Raw genomic sequence first — 21182 nt, 5'->3', positions numbered from 1 at the left:
ATTATATGTATATGTTACAGTGAATATGTAAAACCAGGCATTATGCATAATCCCTGAAATTTTCAGTGTTTATGTGTAATGTCTGATTCACTCAGTGATTATACATAATCACTGAAAAATAGACTAGAATTTTAGACATATTCCCTGAAATCAATCCTTGTGTAGTTTGAAGAATATTTAATCCAAAACGGTGTGGAATCAGTTTCAGTAATTTTGGTACCTAGCTGAGACACATCCATCAGACCAGCAAGCACCAGATGCGGCACCAGTTATTGTATATCTGTTCCAGATCCCCCAGCAGTTCACTCAATTATAATTCAGTTTGCAGCAAATGATATGCAAGTGGTATGATTATCACTTCATCTTGTGAAATATGTTCATCGGCGGTCATGAGATTGCTCTGATTGGCCCTGATTGGAGTGCTGGGTGAATTTATGTCACAGCCAAAGCAAGGGTAACAATGTTTGCTGGTGATCTGAGAGGGCTGATTTGCTGTCTGCCTTGGCTGTTGAGGTTTTATGTTATTTTATACACACCCGCATAAAAGAACATAAAACCTCTACAGCCAGGGCAGACAGCAAATCAGCCCTCTCAGATCACCAGCAAAAATTCCCTACCCATCAAATCAAGTTTGAAAACTGTTGGAAGCCATCGAAATCCGCTGCCACAAACCATTGATCAACAGAGACCAAGGATACTACATACCATCCGCCTATGAAGAACTAATCAAACAATAGACTATCAAAGCATCCTGTCTATTTGTTGTTACAAAGACGTATATACGTCTTTGGTTCTTACTACTTAATCCCCCTGTTTATTGGCTTCATCACCAGTGCTATTTGTTGTTTTAGTTCCCTACTGGCCTCTCCCATTTATGTACCACTTGTTATTCTATTACTTGCTGTTGTTAATGTTAACCCGTTGCTTGTCACAAAATTCCAAGTATATATGTTTCTCACCATTTGGTTGTAGTCACTTTTAGCTTGATAACGATGTAAGAATCTACATCGAAACGTCGCTTAACGCAATAATCTAGAAGTTGTCATACATAAAGTGCCGATCAAACAATTACCTATGCAGTGTTTCTTGTATGCACGCCATCAAACCTGTGTTCTGATTGGCTGAGAAAGGTCACATGACCTCCTGATGATGTCTATAAATACGATCACAATGTCAAGCTCATAAGCTGGCGACCCGGAGCTCCTACCAGGCCCTACTAATGGAAACCGGGGAGCTACCACTCAAACCACTGAACTATTGGAGTTGCTGCTCCAATCCACTTGTCACCGACCATGCATCCCAAAGTGGGACAACGGGGAGGTAGGGGACCAGCCGTGTCTACTCTCCATGGTGAGCAGGACGGCCGTTCCCCCTCCAAGGCGAAGGTGGTGAGCAGGAGGGAGCGGCGTGTCCACTCCCCATGGCAAAGGCAGGGGAGTAGCCGTGTCCACTCCCCATGGTGAAGCCGTTTCCACTCCCCATGGCAAAGGCAGGGGAGTAGCCGTGTCCACTCCCCGTGGTGAAGCCGTTTCCACTCCCCATGGCAAAGGCAGGGGAGTAGCCGTGTCCACTCCCCATGGTGAAGCCGTTTCCACTCCCCATGGTGAAGGCAGGGGAGTAGCCGTGTCTACCCCCGGGGAAGAAAAATACAACCATGTGACCCAAAGAGGGTCAGTCCGTCATGCGTCCCAAGGAGGGACACCTCGGCCCAGCCCCATGCGCCCCAAGGAGGGACACCACAGCCACACCCATGCGCCCCAAGGAGGGACACCACAGTCACACCCACGCATCCAGAGGCGGAATAGGTCTGCCGAAATGCCAGCAGGCGAAGGCGACCTCAAAAGCACCTAATTCTACTACTAGGCCTAGGTCATTCACTTTCAGATTCACATTCACAGTCATATTCAATAAGAGATTCACATTCACATTCAGATTCAATAATATATTCACATTCATTCACATTCAGAATCATTTCAGATTCAGATTCCATAAGACATTCAATCTGACGCTTCACTATACATGAACTTTGACATTCCATCCATAGGCTCCTACTGTTACTTTTACCTGGCACCTCTACCACCCTCATATTTATCATCTTAACTGCCACTAGGCATATATATTTTGAACCCACAGATGTATCCTGAACTATGTATTGTAACACCCTTGGGGTGCACGTGTGAAGACAAATAACACAAGGAGATGATGAAGCAGAGAAGCAATGTTTGCAGTGATGCATGCAAACTGTACGTCTAATTTTGTTTTAATGGCAACAATGTAGATGTAACTTACTAACAAAGCGATAAAATAAATGTTGCCAATAAATATCCCCAGTACTGATCAAACACTACTCGGCCTCCACGGAAATAATAGTTATTATGTTATTTCAACTCGAATATCTTGCTAAAATGATACTGTGTATACAATGTGTTATCAAGTGATCCGGCGGAATATATATACTGGTCACAAAAGCCTGTCCGAATTCTCTAGGAAGATAATAGGGCCTGAGTGAAATAGACAAAAGTCCAATGTCCTTATTGCAGATCGTTTCTCGAATCACGTGCTGCTTGCACCAGCGCTGTTTACATAGACACACACATGCACACACACCTCCAACACATGCACACACACCTCCAACACTTTTCCCGGTCCTTGTCGCATGTCTATCGATCCGAATACACTGAGTTCTAAACTCGTGTTGTCCACAGTCTCGTTCAACCATATGTCTCCGTAAAGCACAGGAGACAACTTTCTCGAAATTCATACATATTCTTCACACAAGCTTCAGTTTTATTTATTTGGCGCCGTATACTTCTGACCTTTGAGACTGTCACAGAATGATTGTTGGGAGAGGGGGGTCTGTACTTCAAGGTTCTCACCTTCTGTCGATGTCCCACTCTTACAAAGGAAGAATTTTTTATTCACACACTCCCAACTTCCATCTGTCGACTGAGGAGCATGCTTGTATATTTGATTGTGAGGTTTCAGGTGGAAGTAGAGGGGTGGTCATCCAAAAGACTGAGAGAGAAGGGTCCTTCTATTGCAATAGGTGGCGTTCTGCGGACACTGAAGCTACAGCATTCTCGTGATCATGTGTACAACTTGCGGTCCATGTAGAGGCAGGGAGATAGTGAGAGCAATGTAATGGAAGACAGATGGGAAATTTTAGAAGACGAGACAAGGGCCCTGTTATTTGTTTCTTAGCTCTGTGGGGCCTTCTTACCATATATTTAGTGAGTGAGTTAAGTTTTACACCGCATTCAGCAATATTCCAGCTATATCGCGGCGGTCTGTAAATAATCGAGTCTGGACCAGACAATCCAGTGATCAACATCATGAGCATCGATCTGCGCAATTGGGAACCGATGACATGTCAACCAAGTCAGCGAGCCTGACCACCCGATCCCGTTAGCTGCCTCTTACGACAAGCATGTACCATATATTTAGGCGTAGATTGAGAATGGTGACTGAAAGTTTCCTTTGACAATTACGAGTGTAAAGTCGGTCTGTGAGAAGAGTATGCTATTGTAGATGCATCAGTCTGTCAAACCACTTCAATCTGCTGTTCAGTCCATGCACGTGGATCTGTTGATGCGAATTGTTTCATGTACGTTTAACAATGTTTGCGTCTACCTTTCAATAAGCGTTGATCTGTTGAATCGACCAGTTCATTTATCAAATTGTCTATATTCAGTGTCACAATATTGATCTGTTGTTTTATGAGTAATCAGTCGATCTGATGTGGCAGCCTCTCCATCTATTGACGCATCTCTTTATCTGTTGATGTGGCAATTTGTAGAATCAATGTGGCTGTTTGTGGATCAATTAACGTGTCAAACTATATATTTGGGATTACACTTTCTCAGTAAAGTACTGACTCTAGTACCTTTTATTTGTTTGGCTGAGCCCCACTCACTGCTGGGATACTTTATTACAATCACACAAGAACTACCGGGGATATTTTCAAATATAACGGCATCTGATGGGCACGCACCCTTCCTAATGTCCCACTGTTTAGGTTGAAGAAATTCTGCCCAGGTGGACAGGGGTAGCCCAGTCCCGGTGTCAGTCACGGTCGAGGGAGCAGGTACAGACCAGCTTGCAGATAGGTTTCGTAATTAGACTGTTGGCGAGAAACATTAATCGCTCTGGGTCAGTGCCCCTTTAATCGCCAGCACACAAAGTTTGACATCTAACCTGCTCAGCCACCGTGGCTTTTACAAAAAATGGAAGTTGGATGACTGGTAGTCCAGATCACCGGTGTGTACCCCTCTGACAAATGTAAACTGACAGGGCTCCTATGGCTGAATCTTCCTTATAGACCCGTGAAGATCCGGGTTAGAATTGGTCTTCAGAGACAATCAACAGGATCGGGTGGTCAGGCTCGCTGATTTGGTTGACACATGTCATCGTATCTCAATTACTCATGACGTTGATTGCTAGATTGTCTGTCCCAGACTTGAATATTTTACAGACCGCCACAATATAATTAAAATTGCCGAGTGCAGCGTTAAACAACAAAACCAACCAATTTTCATGCGATGATACCCCAAAGGATAACATGTACCATGAAGTTAAGATGAATGATGATGTAAGCCTGTCTATAGGACAGGAGACCTGTAGTTGATGAGCTCTCGATTACTACTGTCTGCCCAATTATGAGGCAGGAATTGTTCAATTCATGGCTCCTTCCCAGTGGCTAATAAGGAGTGAAGATCTGACATAATGCTGTTAGAACTAATACTCTGATTCAGAAACATGAAGAATGCAATGACAATTACAGCAGACAGCATGCAGGTTTTTGGGAAGAGAAAATCATCTTCCAATCTGTGCAGGACGGTCAGCTGATCAGGTCGCATGGGATTGCACTGATGATCATAGCAATGAATGAACTATGTTTGGTTAAGGTTTGTTTATACTGGAAACATTGTTTATGAATAGGACATCAAAAACAACACGGAGGATCACTTTTTAGACCCTTCTTGGAAGGCAAAAACAAAACAAATCATTCACACTTTTTTATCATACTTTTTACAAAGGAAATTGATCGAAATGCAGGCCTTTATGCATATCCAATCTGACCCAAAGGATGGTGCCCTGAGAGAAGTTAACAGCATAAGTGACTGACTAGATCTACGAAAAGGCAGACATTTGGAACGGTTTAACCTCCATTATAAACGAAAAGCAGGATGAAGGAAAACCTATCAACCAGTATTGACTACGTAATAAGCCTACCTACCTACAAAAAAGCAAACGCCCACCTTCCATGGGTAACAACCAACACTGTCGCTTTTGTGAGGTTCTTGCATTCAAACAAGCCCATTAGAAAACCAATGCTAGTCTTAAGAGTTGACCAAATAATTTTAGTGGTCAGGTTTCGTAACTTTGCAGCCATAAATTGTTGCTCTCAGTCATTCACTGTTTTGGTGGGCTATTATGATGTCAGCAAGATGGATACAGTCTGTTTCGTTTCGACTGTGCATCAAAGCAGGCAGAAGAAATGCAACAAGCATTGTCACTAAGGTGACATAACCCCCCGCCGCAAATTAACAAATCAAACTTAAAAAGTAATGAAAATGAAGGTCGTAATTTAAGATGAAGTTAAATGTCAACAAAAACATGACCAGTCAACCTCTCTTGATATCTTGCTCTGTAGCTGTTCAAACGCACAAATTTTTCAAGACTCACTTTGACCAAGACATGAATGTCTTAGTGTATGAAATATGCAAAAAATAGTAATAAAGAAATTGCTTTATGAAAAACATTCAAGGGAAGTCTTGAAAGTCTATGAAGAAAATCTAGTGAACTGTTCTTGAGATATCTCGCTGACAAGTTTAACATGCAGCTTAACATGCTGAAATCTTCTAAGTGTCGCCATGACCTTGAGAATTATGTGAAGGTCACCAAAATCGACTGGGCCCTGCGCCTTCCCTAGATAAAGCTTGGTGTTGAATATGAAGAAAATCCAGTGAATGGTTCTTGAGGTATCTCGCTGACAAGCTGAACATGCTGAAATCTTCAGTGTCGCCCTGACCTTGAGAATTATGTGAAGGTCACCAAAATCGACTGGGCCCTGCGCCTTCCCTAGATAAAGCTTGGTGTTGAATATGAAGAAAATCCAGTGAACGGTTCTTGAGATATCTCGCTGACAAGGGTAAAACGTTAAAGTCCCCTTGTGGCCTTGAAATGAAGGTCAAGGTCACCAAACCTGACTGGGACCTTTCTTTTACTGTGCTGAACCTAGGTACCAAATATGAAAAGAATCCAGTCAATGGTTCTTAAGATATTCCAATTCGTACGTACGTATGTACGGACGGAGCCTAATACTATATCCCCCGCTTCGCGATAAACGCGCGGCGGGGGATAATAAGCGAGAGAGATAACTAATTAACTGACATGGCTAACAAGCAGCCTTTTGTTGCTTTCTTACCCTTGAATGGGTTTTGTGTCGGTCATGATCAAAAGCATAAGAATGGCTAAATGATAGGGCAAAACCAATTTCAGGAGAAATCAAACTCAACTCAAATTAAAAACTTGACACCTGTTGATCTGAATCCCACAAAGGAAATACTGTGTGCATTATTAATACTGATGTGTATCATAACACTATCACACTTGTCTTCCCATGTCATTCCAAATGTGTTCAATCGGGTTCAATTTTTGTAAAAAGCTGTTCATCAGAACAGATCAGGCGAAGTGTTGTCATGTTGAGATGTCAGTCCAGGCCCATGTTGTTGTATGAATGACTGGGCTAAAAGGTGAGGTGAAATTGGGTTTAACATCGTGCTTGAGAATATTTCGCTCGTATGACGACGTGCATGTGTGTGTATGTGTATATGCGTCTGCTTGTACTAGCCCAGACTTAAGCTGGTTTTATAGTGCTAGACCCACTGAGATACCATGCCGCAGTGAAGCATGAATACCCCACTCAGACACATTATACTGACTCCAAGCCCACCAGTCCTTGTTGTACCCATTAAGGCCGAGCGCCAGGCAGGGACCAACAAGTACCATATACCACGTCTTTTGGTATAACTCGCGTATTTACAGGTTGCGCATAAATGCACTGCTATTATTGTACACATGTACTATTGGCCTCAGGGCCACATATACAAATAAATATGTCTGTAAGAAGTATGAGGTACAACAGCTTTACATTAAATGAACTTTCAAATTCTGTACCTCTTTCGAAGTAGACTTTTCATTTGTTTAACATGAATACAACCAAATATGGTGGCCATTACACTGGTATGTCGCCGGGATAGCATTGTCAAATAACTCTATCCAAGAGGACCTGGCCGACAGTGTGAACAAATATTCAGTGGGGAATTGTAGCTGATTTCAGATAATCTTAACGTATGCATCCACTTCAGCATTATTCAGCCATATAGCAACAATGTGTTATGTGCTAAGCAAAGTCAAACAAACTTGCAGCCTTCCAACTTCCATAAATCAACAGATACTCCTCAAATTGAAAATTAACTTTAAATAGGACACAATACATTTGTTAATAAAAACATCTAACAACTTAATCCAATAAAGAACTTTTATTTGGAATATGTTTTCATCAGATCATGACATCATAAGTAAACAAAACCAAAACAGCTTAAGACTTCTTAATTTCAGTTAAGTTACACCATGTGAAGTGGAGTTAATGGATCCAAAACATCTTACAAGATTAATGAATACAATGTGCTAAAGTAACACAACTGTCAACAAAACACATCCTCACTGAATATTACTTGAATTTCACAATACATATGTAAATGGTTATGAAGAGGGCAAAATTACACATCCATCGTGACTAACAGCTGTAATTATGTCAATGTTTCAAAAACTGACTGGAATTCTGTAAGTCAATCATAGAAATGCTGTACTGGTTTCATACGCATACAGTCTCAGCATCCTGAACCTTAAGGTATTGGAATGTTATAAAAAACCAGGGTGAACTTTTATGTTAACAAGATGGAACATATGGGTTATGTACTGGTTAGGGGGCCATTACTTGGTCAAAACAACAAATTTCAAAATGATGGATGCAGACAGGGCAAAGCTTGAGTGAGATTGGTTAAATGCTACTTAGAACACTTTTCAAGTTGCCATGGCCCTGCAACTTAGCAAGAAGTGTAGTCAACAAACATCAATGATCATCAAACACAAAAGAAGTAGTATCAACAATGATAATAATACTCCGAATACTACTTAACACCTGATCCACAGGTTTACCTTGAAAAAAATGCCATAAAACATCCATATGTTATGTTGTCTTACTTCCTAGTGGTTTTCCGAAGCATTCCTGGCAGTCTCCAATTTTACACATGATGGATCTTCTGCTGCATCCACCTCAGTAGTACAAGTGATATGAATCATTAGTTGAGGCCTTGGATATTATTGATCAGCTGTACTGACTCAAAATATCTGATCCTTTTCACTTTGATAGGAAGGAATATCTTGACCACAAATCCTGCAAAACCTTTACTTGGGGAAGGTGATTTATTGAAGGGTAAAGCTTTGTTGTCAGATGCATAAGAGTCTTTGCCCTGCTGGATAGTAGAGAGAGGCTATGCCCAGTGTATGAAATGAGGCAAAAACCTAGCCAGACATCATGAAGGTAACTTCAAAATGTTACCAGCCAAAAATGGATTTAATCAGACCAGACACCAAGACATGGTGAATTTATTCAGATGTATGGAACATCTAAACTCTTTACCAGACAATTGGGCTGGAGAGTTATAAATTTAGACTGTGTGTAAGAAATCTAGCCCATCTCAGGTGGTCGGACAGGCCTTTTTTTATATACTGATATGCCTTTAAGTCTTCAAATATTCTGGACTGACACCGCCACAGCAGATCAAATACAAATACAAAGTTTTCCTGCTTGTCTTCAAGTGTCTCCACAATCAAGCCCCTCAGTATCTCTCCAGCATGATAACCAGATATCAACCTGTCAAATCTCTTCGATCCTCTCACCAGTTTCTCCTTCAGCCACCTGCACTAAAAAACAGTCGCATCACCAGCCGTTGTTTTCAAATTGCCGGACCAAACTTGTGGAATCAACTCCCACAACACCTGAGATCTAACCACGACCTGGACTCATTCAAATCACAGCTAAAGACTCATTACTTCTGTGAAGCATACAACAACTAACTTTCCATCAGTCTCAAGCACTGCAGAGCAGTTTATTTCTGGATATAGCACTATATACGTTTTTCCATAGATAAATAGATAGATGACTGTGGAAGCTTGTGTTTTTTCTGTCTGATCTTGAAAAGGGGAGCTTCTGGCCTTTGTCCCTCTACTGTAAAATCTTCTTGGTCAGGGCATGGATTACGTAAATAACAGATCAAGGCCAGCTAACTTATTGGCAAAGGCATGTCTGGCTGAGCCCACCAAATGTTCCATAGTTCCATAGATAAACCCAACAATATCAGTTCCAGTTCCTTGACGGCATCTTGTCCATGACCACCTGCTTCATATGATGAATAACTTGTGGTATTTCTGATCGTACAATCAATACCATTCAGTGCAGTTCCCTACTGTTATAAGGTTGGGAAGAAGGTGAAGTTCTTTCTGCAGATCTTAAGTCATGGTCAGTGACTTGTGCGATAACACATTCCCAGCACTGACCATGGGGATCTTGTGGAGACATCAATTTACCACAATTTATTAATTTTTTAGTACCCTAAGGGTAGGATATATATAATATATATATATAATGTTGATGCCTTTAGATGTATCCATATCAATATCAAAAGCCAAACCTGGGAAAATTTATCATATTTTAACAGAGAACAAGTAACCACATACATTTATTTAAAGTCATTATGGATAGTACTTGGGAAGACCACAAGGAAGAAATACAACACAAGACAATGGTCTTAAAATTTGGTTTTGAAGTTAAACCTGTGGATCACAAACAAGTTTCAGGAAATATGGAATTCAAGTGTTAGAGGGACATATTCGAAAGAATTATTTTTTGTCATTTGAACAGAGGTCAAGTTCGAAACTGTATATTTCTTAATGCTAAATTTTGTATTCAAGAGTGAGTTAGATGCGCTAACACCGCTTGGGACAACCTTGAAGTCATATCATGTGTTATCTGCCAGACGTGGGAATGAAGCCTGAAGTGATTCAGATTTAATGACATTTACGAACGAACGAACGAACCTCTGTTCTAACACGGCCCTTTCATGGTGCGAGTGTTCAGGATTCGTGATTGGTTGCAATCAGATTTAGTTCTGCAATCAGAGACGTTGTTTCAAAAGTGATCATTTGGCAAGGCCTCGCCAATTTCCATATGCTTCAGGAAAACTAGAACATCTTCCCCTGTGCAATGCGCAAACGTTTCTTCTAGACAGAACTCAGCCATGTAATGGTGGATCAATGGTGTCTCCATCGCCCTCGTTGACAACAGACAAGCTAGCCATTAAATGTCTTGTGTGGTACACCAACACAAGTCCCCGGCAGAGGAGGGATATTCTTGGCCCCATATCAGCTTGCATTAGTCAAGTTGGATCTAAGTCGATATCGTTGTAACTCGTGTTCTGATTGGATAGAAAAAAGAGAGATAATTTGTGTTGCAATTTTTTACCCTTGGGGATTTTACGAGAACCGGGAAATATGGCCGTATTAGAACAGGTTTGTAGGAAGATATGACAAGTAACCTCTGTGGGAAGAGAATGGTGAAACCCATGAGAATGGGAAAAGTGCTGACAAAATTAGACGCATTATCAAGGCAATTCAGGATGCAAACTAACATTCTTGGGTTTCAGGTATGCACAAAGGATGCAACTCTGCCCTGTAATTAAACCTATGAAGAAATGTAAAGGTTTACAATTCCAAAGCCATGGGATAAACAGTCTGATGTGCCATATATTTAGTCAATATTACATAGAACATATTTTAGTCTCCCTTCAAGACTCTGACATGTACTGTTTCTCTTGTCTGCTATTAAACAAAGAGGCTTCTCTTTGGTGGGCTGTACATCCTGTTTGGATGTTTGATGCAATGGGAGTTTGGTCTTTGATGTAATCAGAGTAACTGACAAACTGATCAAATTAACCATATTTTGGCTGGTCAGCCAGCATCCATGATTTTGACCTGCTAAAAAATTGTTTTGCAATACACTCCTCAGCCACAAAGTCAATGATGGTGAAACTTTGTCTGAAGCTTCTTGTCAACAGCATCCCCTTATGTTGATGAAACCCAACTTAATGTTTTTGCCAACAATATCTAAACAGCTAGTTTTTGTCATTGTGCATCATTGAAATAGTGATAACTTAAGGAAATTGGTACACAAAGCTAATAATCCAATTTCTTTTCTATGGACAACTCCATGCCATTATCACTCTTCACATCTGAAAAAAAATGTTTCAAACTACTATCTTGAAATAAAATTCTTGAACACATTTATAAATCTGATTTTATTATATTTCTACCAAAAAGAATGCAACAAGTTAAAAGTTAATGGTCTGATGACAAATGGGAAGATGAATAAGCCCATTTGGATGTTTGGTCCTGGAAAACAAAACATCAACAACAATGCTGTCAAATGGACAACAGGATGAAATGTATACACAGTGGGTCTTCAATGTATGTTGTGTTTGTTGAGTTACCAATAGAAACATAACAAGCAAAAATTATAATTCAGGTGTTTAAGCATCTTTACCTTTATTGACCCTCACCATCACTGCAAAAACAGAATGCTATCATTTTCCTGACACACCTAACTATCTATCCACATCTACGCAATAAAGAGATAAACACAATTAAAGCTAAGCATGTTGAAAAGTTCATAAAAAAAGAGGGCAGTGACAACCAACACTAGTCAGCCTCATATTCATCAAGTACCTCAAAGTCACTATCCATGTGCATGCTTTCACAGCTTTCGTTGCTTCCAATATCTGAAACAAAGAAAAACGATGATTATGTTATCGTTAACCTATGTAACCAGGATAGCTTAAGGTGTTATTAGTAATCATTTTTCACACTAAACTATGCATATTCATTTCTAGATTTCTAGATCCTACAACTTTTTGAGTTTTTGATTCATCTAGTGCATATCTGCATATGAATCAATTTAATTAAACTAAGATTTTATTGCTAGCATTTTTGTCATGAGGAGTATGCTCACAATATAGTTTCATGATGTGATTTACAAAGACACAATGTTCGAAATAAGCAAGAAAATTACAGAAGCAATAAATTCTGAAGCAGAATCTGAATTTGAACATAAATATGCAACATTATGTTTGATGATAAAGTAAACATATCCAAAAAAACAAGGCACCAAGAGGTTAAGTTTTATGGATTGGAGTGGAGAGAGTTAGTTTTATGCCGCTTTTAGCAATATTCCAGCAATCTCACGGCGGGGGACACGAGAAATGGGCTTCACACATTGTACCCATGTGGGGAATTGAACCCGGGTCTTCAGTGTGACAAGCAAACGCTTTAACCACTAGGCTACCCCACCGCCCCTGGAAGTAAGTACATTTATTGTTCCATGAGTTAATTCAATTTCTGTTTTTCTTCTCTCACTCTTCCTCATAATTGTCTTTCCAGTAATATCTTGTGCTACATACGTAGGGTGTGATGTTACACCATACAGCGAGGAGACATGTTTTTCTTTTCCCATTCGCACATCAATTTACATTGAGTAAGTGAGTATGGTTTTACTCCGCTTTTAGCAATGTTCAGCAATTGCACGGCGGGGGGACACCAGAAATGGGCTTCACACATTGTACCCATGTGGTGAATCAAACCCGGGCCTTCGGTGTGACGAGTGAACACTTTAACCAGTGGGCTACCCCACCACCCCTCAATTTACATGGATGTCTCCGATTTCTTTTGCATGTATTTACCCTTATTTATCTGCTTTCTTTATGGAAAACCAATCATTAGAAAAGGCAACCTGATTGTGAATCAGAATATTAAATGTAAGCTATTGTGAAAGCTCTTTTCCTTTGAAAGACAGTGCATTGCATGAGATTACTAATTATAACACTCAAGTCAATGATTATGAGTGAAAGTTCCATGTATACTATTCATATATTTTATGATTATAAAATATATCACAAAAATGTTACTTATTAATGATGACAAACCTACAGTCCGTTTGGCTCAAAAGCGGACCGATGAATTGCAGTCTAACTTGAAAACTAATAAACATAACATACTCAATGAAACGCTGATCATAATCAAAACATCATACCCACTCTGTGAGGTTTTTGCAGTATTTTTGTCCTAAAAATAATAAATTTTGTTTAACAAACTATCATTAAAATATTGACACAGTTCACTGTTTGTTACGAGGGAGGAGTGCAGAGAAAGGGACAGCCAGGTGTTCAAGAAGCACGTTCACAGACAAAGTTATTTATTCATTAACCTGTGCTGTGCTGTCTCCATCCATTCTCAAACACCTGGCTGTACCTTTCTCTGCACTCCTCCCTCGTAACAAATAGTGAACTGTGTCAATATTTTAATGATAGATTGTTAAACAACTTTTTATTTTTAGGACAAAAATTCTGCAAAAACCTCACAGAGTGGGTATGATGTTTTGATTATGATCAACATTTCATTGAGTATTTTATGTTCATTAGTTTTCGAGTTAGATTGCAATTCATCGGTCTGCTTTTGAGCAAAACGGACTATAATGTGGTGTCAAATCATTCGTTATCAACCTGATCTTTATTACGTAACAGCATTAGAAAAGCAGATTTAGCTTTTCAATCCAATTTAAACTAATTAAATGATTAGTGATAAGAGTGAATACAAGTGTATTTGGTATCCTCCCATTACACCTACATCCCATTACCCCTACAGCTTATAGCAACAAAGTTCACTGTCCAATGCACTGCTAATCCCCTTCCTGTTACCTGTTACCTGGACAATGGACTAGCCCAAACACATGAACACAAGATTTAATTGTTTTAATTTATGGATTTAATTACACAAATAAATGAATATAATACACAGATATCTTCCTGGTAGTGACATGAATATGAGCAGCAGGTCATGGTAACTTTGTAATGTTAAGTTTTGTCTTTTAAACAAGTCTCTATCCCAATTGAGGAGATGGCCCACAGCATTGGTGTTTTCAGCCCAAGATTGAGATGCTCCTTGAGGCGACACAAACGATGCTCCATCTCTCTGTACACTCTCTTTCTGCTTCTCTGTGCTGCTCCAAAGTCTATCTGGGAAATTTTCGCTCTCTCAGCGTGTTCAACTTTCCTGATCACCTCCACAAATCGGTAGATGTTGGGGTGTCGAGTGGGAGTCCCCGGTTCAGGCGGTTGTGGAATCCCTCTAGGTTGTTGTTTGTCCTTGGACCTGTTGTTGAGTGATTGTTCCACAGTGGCAGACGGAATCTTGCGTCGTCGTCGACCCAGGTAGTCACCATGTAATCGTTGAAGGTGGCCGCTCTTGGTACATCAGGAGCGTCGTCCATGGCGTCTACCCATGTGTCCTGGATAATGTTCTGGGGTAAAAGGGGTAGTCCAGCCGCTCTTCTTACCCATCTGGATATTTCCAGATCCTCTCTGTAAGCAACAGCAAGTACCAGATCCTGGACCTTCCTCCAAATCGACTGAGAGTAGTGGAAGAAGCAACCCTTCACTTCAGCAGTCGGAAACTCTCTCTCTATAGCATGAATTGACGCCAGCTCAAAGTCTGTCTGGACACAGGATGGGGCAAGCGGCCGGTTAAGTCTCTGCTGAACTTCATTCTTGATGAGTCTGAAGAGTCTGGAGTAGGTCTCAGTCTGACGGTCGGGGAGTAAGGTGAAGATGAGGGGATAGGTTGTGGTTCCACGTCTTGCATGTAGGATGTACACTTGATTCCACAGACCAGGGCAGGCAGTAAAGGTTCCATCCATATAGATGATTTCAGAAGACTGCAAGGCCTGAAGACTATCCATGGTGCCAAATGCCAGGATCTTATCGTCATCACCATCTGAAAACAGGAGGAAGGGTCGACCATCTGCTGTCTGCGTCCAGGAATCTTGAAGGTTCACTTCCGATCTCGTCTGCGGCAAAACAGGAATTGTCTTCTGTCGATGGCGGTACATAGCACTGCTCATGGTCGGGAAGGATGGCATCAATGGTATCTTATCATCGTCCAAGTTCGTAATCTCGTTGTAGAGGGTGTGCATCGATGCTGACTCCTCCCTCGCTCTCTTCCTCAGGTTGCTGACAAACCGGACCTTCTGGCTATCCTCTGGTGGATGATTATGGTCCGTCGCATTCCTCAAAACATTTCCGACTGTTGTGACTCTGCCTCTGCAAGTTGACTGGACACACTTCCAGTGTACACAAGACTGTCATGTTAGTTTGTTTCCAACATTTATATACTATGCTAAGTCATCTCAAATTACTTGTCTCATCTCAGTGTCAATTTCAACATTTACTTCATTTCATCCTAACAAACTTTCTCTAACCAAGAACACCTTAATCCTTTCTAAGTTGTATACACAACACTTTAATCGCTCCCATGGGTAAGTTCATTATGCCAGACAGGTAAATGCCGTGTGTTGTTTTAACTAATTGTAGGGGTACTGGGATGTAGGGGTACTGGGATACAACCATGTATTTGCATAGAATGACTTTGTCACACCATAGAGGAGAAATGTTTTCCTTTCCTCCTTACATCAACTAACATTGATGACCTTAAGTGTCATAACTGGTGTTTCTATTCACAACTGACAGCTAATGTTGAAAATCAGATTTTAACTAGCTGTTTCTCCGAACCTGTCCCGTCGAGCACGCATGGGATGAAATGAAGAGACATCTATGTCAAGATCAGAATAAGCCACTGATATTAGCTGAATTGGGACAAGAGTTGGTTATGACATGGTACAATATTCCCAAAGCTATTTCCAATTGCTTAGTGTCTTCAAACCTGCATCAACACCAATGGCGGACACACACGAAACTGAACTGACTTTTCACACATTTCTTCAAGGGCGTGTCACAATGCTTAGTGTCAAATCATACAGATTTCGATATTATCCTGTCAACAGTTAAACAGTGATTAAGGAAAACACCACAAATCATGTTATTATCTTTTTGCCCTTAAAAATTGGCATGGTATCAAATAATACACAGTTACTTTATTCCAGTGGTATAGCTGTGAGCCATAGGCAATGCAGTTTTCCAAGCAAGGTGAGACAGGGAAGCTTTGTCCATGGGTTCAAACGGATGGTGTAATAGCACTGAGTTCAAACGACCTATCAGAACTGGGCCTTTTCAGATATGTATGCTTTGCTCAGTAAAGACTGATGCCAAATTTGAAGACATTGGGTACAACAGTTCATGAGATATCGCCATAACAGAGTTTGAAAAGTGGTCAAAGTGTCGTGGTGACCTTGAAAATAAGGTCAAGGTCACACAAATCGACTGATGTCTGGGTAATCCCCCAATGTAGGCTGTCATCAAATTTGAAGACATTGGGTACAACAGTTCATGAGGTATCGTGCTAACAAGAATCGGGACGTAACGTACATGCGGACACCGCTGAATACATAGTCCCCTGTTCCGCGTTGCGGCGGGGGGACAATTAAAACACAATTATCATTTATTCATGACATATAATATACATTGCTGATTATGAAAAATCAAATAAACAAAATTATAAGCGTACAATCGCAAATCAAAAGTGCAATATTTTGTATTTGGGTTTACTACCCTCGAAACGAAGCACCCGGGATACAGAACCCAGTCAGGGTGGGTGGGCGTGCACTTAAGTGTAACGAGGACTTTTAATGGCTGGTTCATTTGCCGATACACTCAGGGATCTTTGTGTGTGTATAGAGATGTTGGGTTTTGTAAATACATGCTCATTTTTTCTGCATTTGCGTTCGATTCAATCAACAAATACTGAGATGTTGAACTACTGTGAGGCTGGAAACTGTCGTTCATCCAAGTACAAAGCAGGACTTGAAACTGACAATCTTGAGTTTGCACTGGTTTTTTGTCTGATCCAGTCATCTGAGAAAAATGGATGCAGTTTGTTCTCGAGAAGCGCTCATGGTGGCAACCTCGCAAGCATTCACGATTATGCTCAGATCATTTTAGTGATCTGCTGGATGAAGACGATGAATGAGAGAATGCTGTTGTCAAATTTTTTCATCGCGGGGGTTTTCAATTTTATAAGTTGAATTTGCATTTTTGATAATTTGTTACTGTAGGTTCATACCGAAAGGTTTCAGAATCTGTAAAGTTGTGCTTTGCGTTGCATGTAAGCTGTAAGCGATAAAGGTGATATTGGAACCAGCGAAACAAGATGGTTGCCAAGCTCCCCAAGTCTGCCAGAGCCTCTACAAATCTATCCAGGACATCAGCGGTTATAATGATTGGGTGTTGTTGGTTGCTTCTTCGCTAGCTTCTTATCCTCACACTTCTACTGAAAGCTGACGTGGATAAGGTCGAGCAGACATCACATTGAGTGCTGAAGGATCAGGGGGGCTTCAACACACATTGATTATGGGGATCATGATGAGACATAAGTTAGCCACAATTACAGCAATATTGAATGCCCGAAAGTGAAGAAGAGATATACTTAGATCCTTTAGATTGGCCTAATTTAAAATTAAATTTAGAAACTTAAACCTGGGAAATCGAGAAGAACTTTAACAGAAAAACAAGCAGACAACCACAGGAAATTTTAAGAACTTCCAAGCAGTTTTCCGGGGAGACAACTCCTTCAGAAAGCTCTTGGGAAGACCAATAGGAGGAAGGACAACATAACTTAAAAGATGTTTTCAAATTTTCAGGGTAAAGGCAGTCAAGTGATAGAGAGATGTATTCATAAGAGTTATAGTGTTTATATGATGATGAAACTCCCAAACATCTACATTCCAGAAATTCAAAAATATCTATAAAATGTTCATTCAACCACATTTCAAATGATTCCAAGTGATTAATTGTAACTGGTATACCAAAAAATGCCCCGGCATCCACTTTCTTATGAAACAGGCTGGGAACCATTATTGGAACATAGAAATTAATGATTTAATCATAATGTTGCTTCTTCCCATGTGGTGACTGACAGAGAGGTTCTTAATTTTTTTCTTGATCTGCATATTAACTAATTAGAAGAAAAAGCTACTCTGTTTTCAATTTCGGGGTCCTTTATCGTTGATTTAAGACCGCTAAATGTTTAATTTAAAGCCTCACACACGGTTTAGCGGTCTTAAATCAACGATAAAGGTCCGCAAAATTGAAAACAGAGTAGCTTTATCTTCTTTCTAGCACGACTGATAAGCGTTTTAAAACCGAACTGTTTGGCGCGCAAGAACACAAGGCACAAAGGGGCCTTTTTCCTGGAAATAACTTGTAATCGTCCCGTTGAGGGACAGGTTGTGTAATGAACAAAATAAGACATTTTCAACAACATAAATGCTATATTTCAGGAACCAGTATGTTTGTATATGAACAAGTAGCATACATAAATACATAAAAATACAGTTTATACTGTGAGCAAGTACAATTATTTGATTTTTCTCAAGCGAAGTATTGATCTCCCCTACTGTATGACAATCGACTCGCCCCAAATTCAAGCCGTGAACTCGCTAAGTTTAGTCGCCGCTAACTTTATTCATGGAAATAATTGTTGATAACCACCCTACTATTCCCAATTTGGAAAAGACCTGGAAAAGGGCATTACGGCCGGGACGGAAGCAGTCAGGTTAGGACGTGTGGGCCGACATGTGTTGTCAACGTCAACACACGTAGATCTAGACCAACGAGTTCGTTGTATTCATACGCGGCGAATCGGTCACTTTAATTAGCGGTCCTTAAACTGTCATTTAAGTATGTTTTTTGATGAGCTTTCAGCCAATCAGAATCGAGTATCACACATTGTCGTGCTACAATGATTAATTAAAACGGAACATTTTTTCACACTGAAATTATTAACGACTCAGTTTTCTGATGATCGTCATGATTTCTCATTATAAAATGACATGGATAAATCTGTGCTATCAAGAGCCAGACAAGGTGAGAATAAACAACATATCACAACAAAACAAGAAGTGTACTTAATTTGCAAGAGGAAATGTGAACTTTTTACCTTCATTGTCTGTAACAGTGTTACTTCCAGGTGCTTTGGACGACACCCCTGCAGGATCTACTGGATAAATATGTGAATTGTCAATCAAATCAATTGTAGGAACCTCAGCTGCCATTTCCATTTCTTCTTCAAAATCCTGTCCAACAACTGGGATCACATCATCAAGATGACAACTTTGCCCAGAAGTTTCTTCTTGGCTGTCAGTAATACCAGAGTCTGTCTGTAGATCTGCAGAAACCTTTGTTTTTTCATTGAGAGTGCTTTCTTTTCGAGGAAGTGTGCTTTCATCTTCATTTCCTCTTGCCACACTCAGTTCAGAAACATTTTCGTTTTCATTCACCATTAGATGTTGTTTTTCTTTTGTTTCATCTGAAATGTCAGAACTTTTTTCCATATCATTTTTACAGCCTGCAACTCCCTCTACTTCAACTGACAGAAAGATCTTCTCCTGACGCTCTTTATCATCATCACCAACTACAATGCTGCTGTCAATCTTCACTGCATCTTTGAGGGTAGCTGTATTCAAATTTTTACAATCTTGTTCACATCCACCTTCTGCGACATTAATCCCATGAGTAAGAGCCAGTGGAGTTTCAACCAAATCGGTATTGGTACAGTTATTCTCTGTATCAACCACTAAAGCTTTGCTTCTGATAATCATGTCACTGGACATGACTTTGTTTTCAATGGGCTTTTCCGTATCTTTTGCTTTGGTTTCCTCACTGTCAGGGGTTATTATACTTGGCTGAGGAGGGGGAGGAGGAATAGGTATATCATCAAGGTTGATATTTGACGCACAGTCCCGGGCAGTGCAAGCAGAATCATGATAGAAAACACTGTACAATTCTTCAGCAGAGGACGAAGAATTAGAAGATGGATCTTTTGGCAGTGAGAGATTCTGTGATCTTGGTGGTGGTGGTTTCTTAGCAGCTATAGGTGTTGACATATCTTCTTCTATTCCAAGTAACTTCATGTCACTCTTCATGTCACTCAGTTTCTCCCCTTCTTGATTTTTTATTTCATCTGGACTTTTAGCTCTGATGTTGCAAGGCTTCTTTACTGTACCTGAACGCAGTTTATACACAGGCAACTTCTTAGTTGTGGGACCTCCTATTGTAAGAAACATGTCAAGTGAGGCAGGTTGAACACTTTCCGATTTTGTAATGCCTTTCTTCACTGGGAGAGCTTCTGCTTTATTCTTGGTTCTAAACAACTCTTTCTTGGTAACTGGTGTCCAAGGAGGAAGGATCCGAGGTTGAGGTTTTATTCCAGTTTTCCCAGTAAGTTTTATTGCTATTTTCCCTTTTGTTGTGTCCTCTTGTTTGGAATCTGCAGGGATTTCTTCTTTCTGTGGCTTTGCTTTATCTTCACAAATCCTTTTATGTTTCTGAGAAATAGGAGTTTCGTTTACCTCTTGTTTTCTCTCTTCATCATGGCTATCCAGGTTACTTTTGTATGATGGTAAGTTCTCAACCACATGAGGTACTTCATCAATTTCACCTTGCAGACTTTTACATTTTCTAACTTTTTCCTTTTCACCATTCTTTTTCTCTTCCTCTTTCACTTGTGATAAAAAGGCAGTCTTTTCAAGTGTGTATCGTTTCTCGTAAAATTCATTCTGTTGTAGATGATTCTAAAAGAGTAATAAGAGCAAGTCAGAATTAAGCTAGTTACACTGATGTGAAATGAAATACTTATGTTACAACAAATGGATACTTCATTAAGCTACATTTTTAACCACAGCTCCAAAAGCTTCTGAAACTCACTCATTCTAAATTGGGGGGTGGTTATGTGTGGAGGGAAAAGGGCATTCCTATGAAGTTGATCTGCAGCCTGTGAGTAGAGAGAGCTGTTTTACTATTGGCAGCAGAGCATGCTTAGTTGTAACACATACAGACATAGCACATGGATGTAAAGAAACCAAATACTTTCAAATGAAATTATGTATGCAACTTAGAAAACAGTGGTGGAAATAGGGAGGAAAATGACTGATAATAAAGTTTTGCCTTCAACAACCTTAAATATTTTTTTTGAGACATGAAAACAAAACAGAAAAATGTGACAGACTTAAGCAACTATCAAACAAGAAGACAAAGTCATTAATATCCCCTGCAATGGCC

The 21182-nt window shown here is 40.2% G+C and overlaps 1 protein-coding gene across 2 annotated transcripts in view; it reads right to left on the bottom strand.

The window, feature by feature from the left end:
* Positions 1 to 8648: 8648 nt before the first annotated feature.
* LOC124279517 (zinc finger protein 318-like) overlaps positions 8649 to 21182 on the bottom strand; it is a 98534-nt gene continuing 86000 nt past the window's right edge. The window contains exons 6-8 of one of the 2 annotated variants that reach the window (XM_046715344.1): positions 19063 to 20695; positions 11848 to 11900; positions 8649 to 8986 (exon numbers count right to left, since the gene is read on the bottom strand). In XM_046715344.1, the coding sequence (XP_046571300.1) occupies positions 8945 to 8986; positions 11848 to 11900; positions 19063 to 20695 (1728 nt within the window). In that variant the 3' untranslated portion in view covers positions 8649 to 8944. Of the gene's footprint in view, positions 8987 to 11405; positions 11901 to 19062; positions 20696 to 21182 lie in introns of those variants that run through there. The other variant, XM_046715345.1, reaches the window with a different exon arrangement.

Source organism: Haliotis rubra, unplaced genomic scaffold, assembly GCF_003918875.1.
Source record: "Haliotis rubra isolate DU_JTF1 unplaced genomic scaffold, ASM391887v1 Scf251, whole genome shotgun sequence".
Lineage (NCBI taxonomy): Eukaryota > Metazoa > Mollusca > Gastropoda > Lepetellida > Haliotidae > Haliotis > Haliotis rubra.
This window is presented reverse-complemented; position numbering and strand designations above follow the sequence as displayed.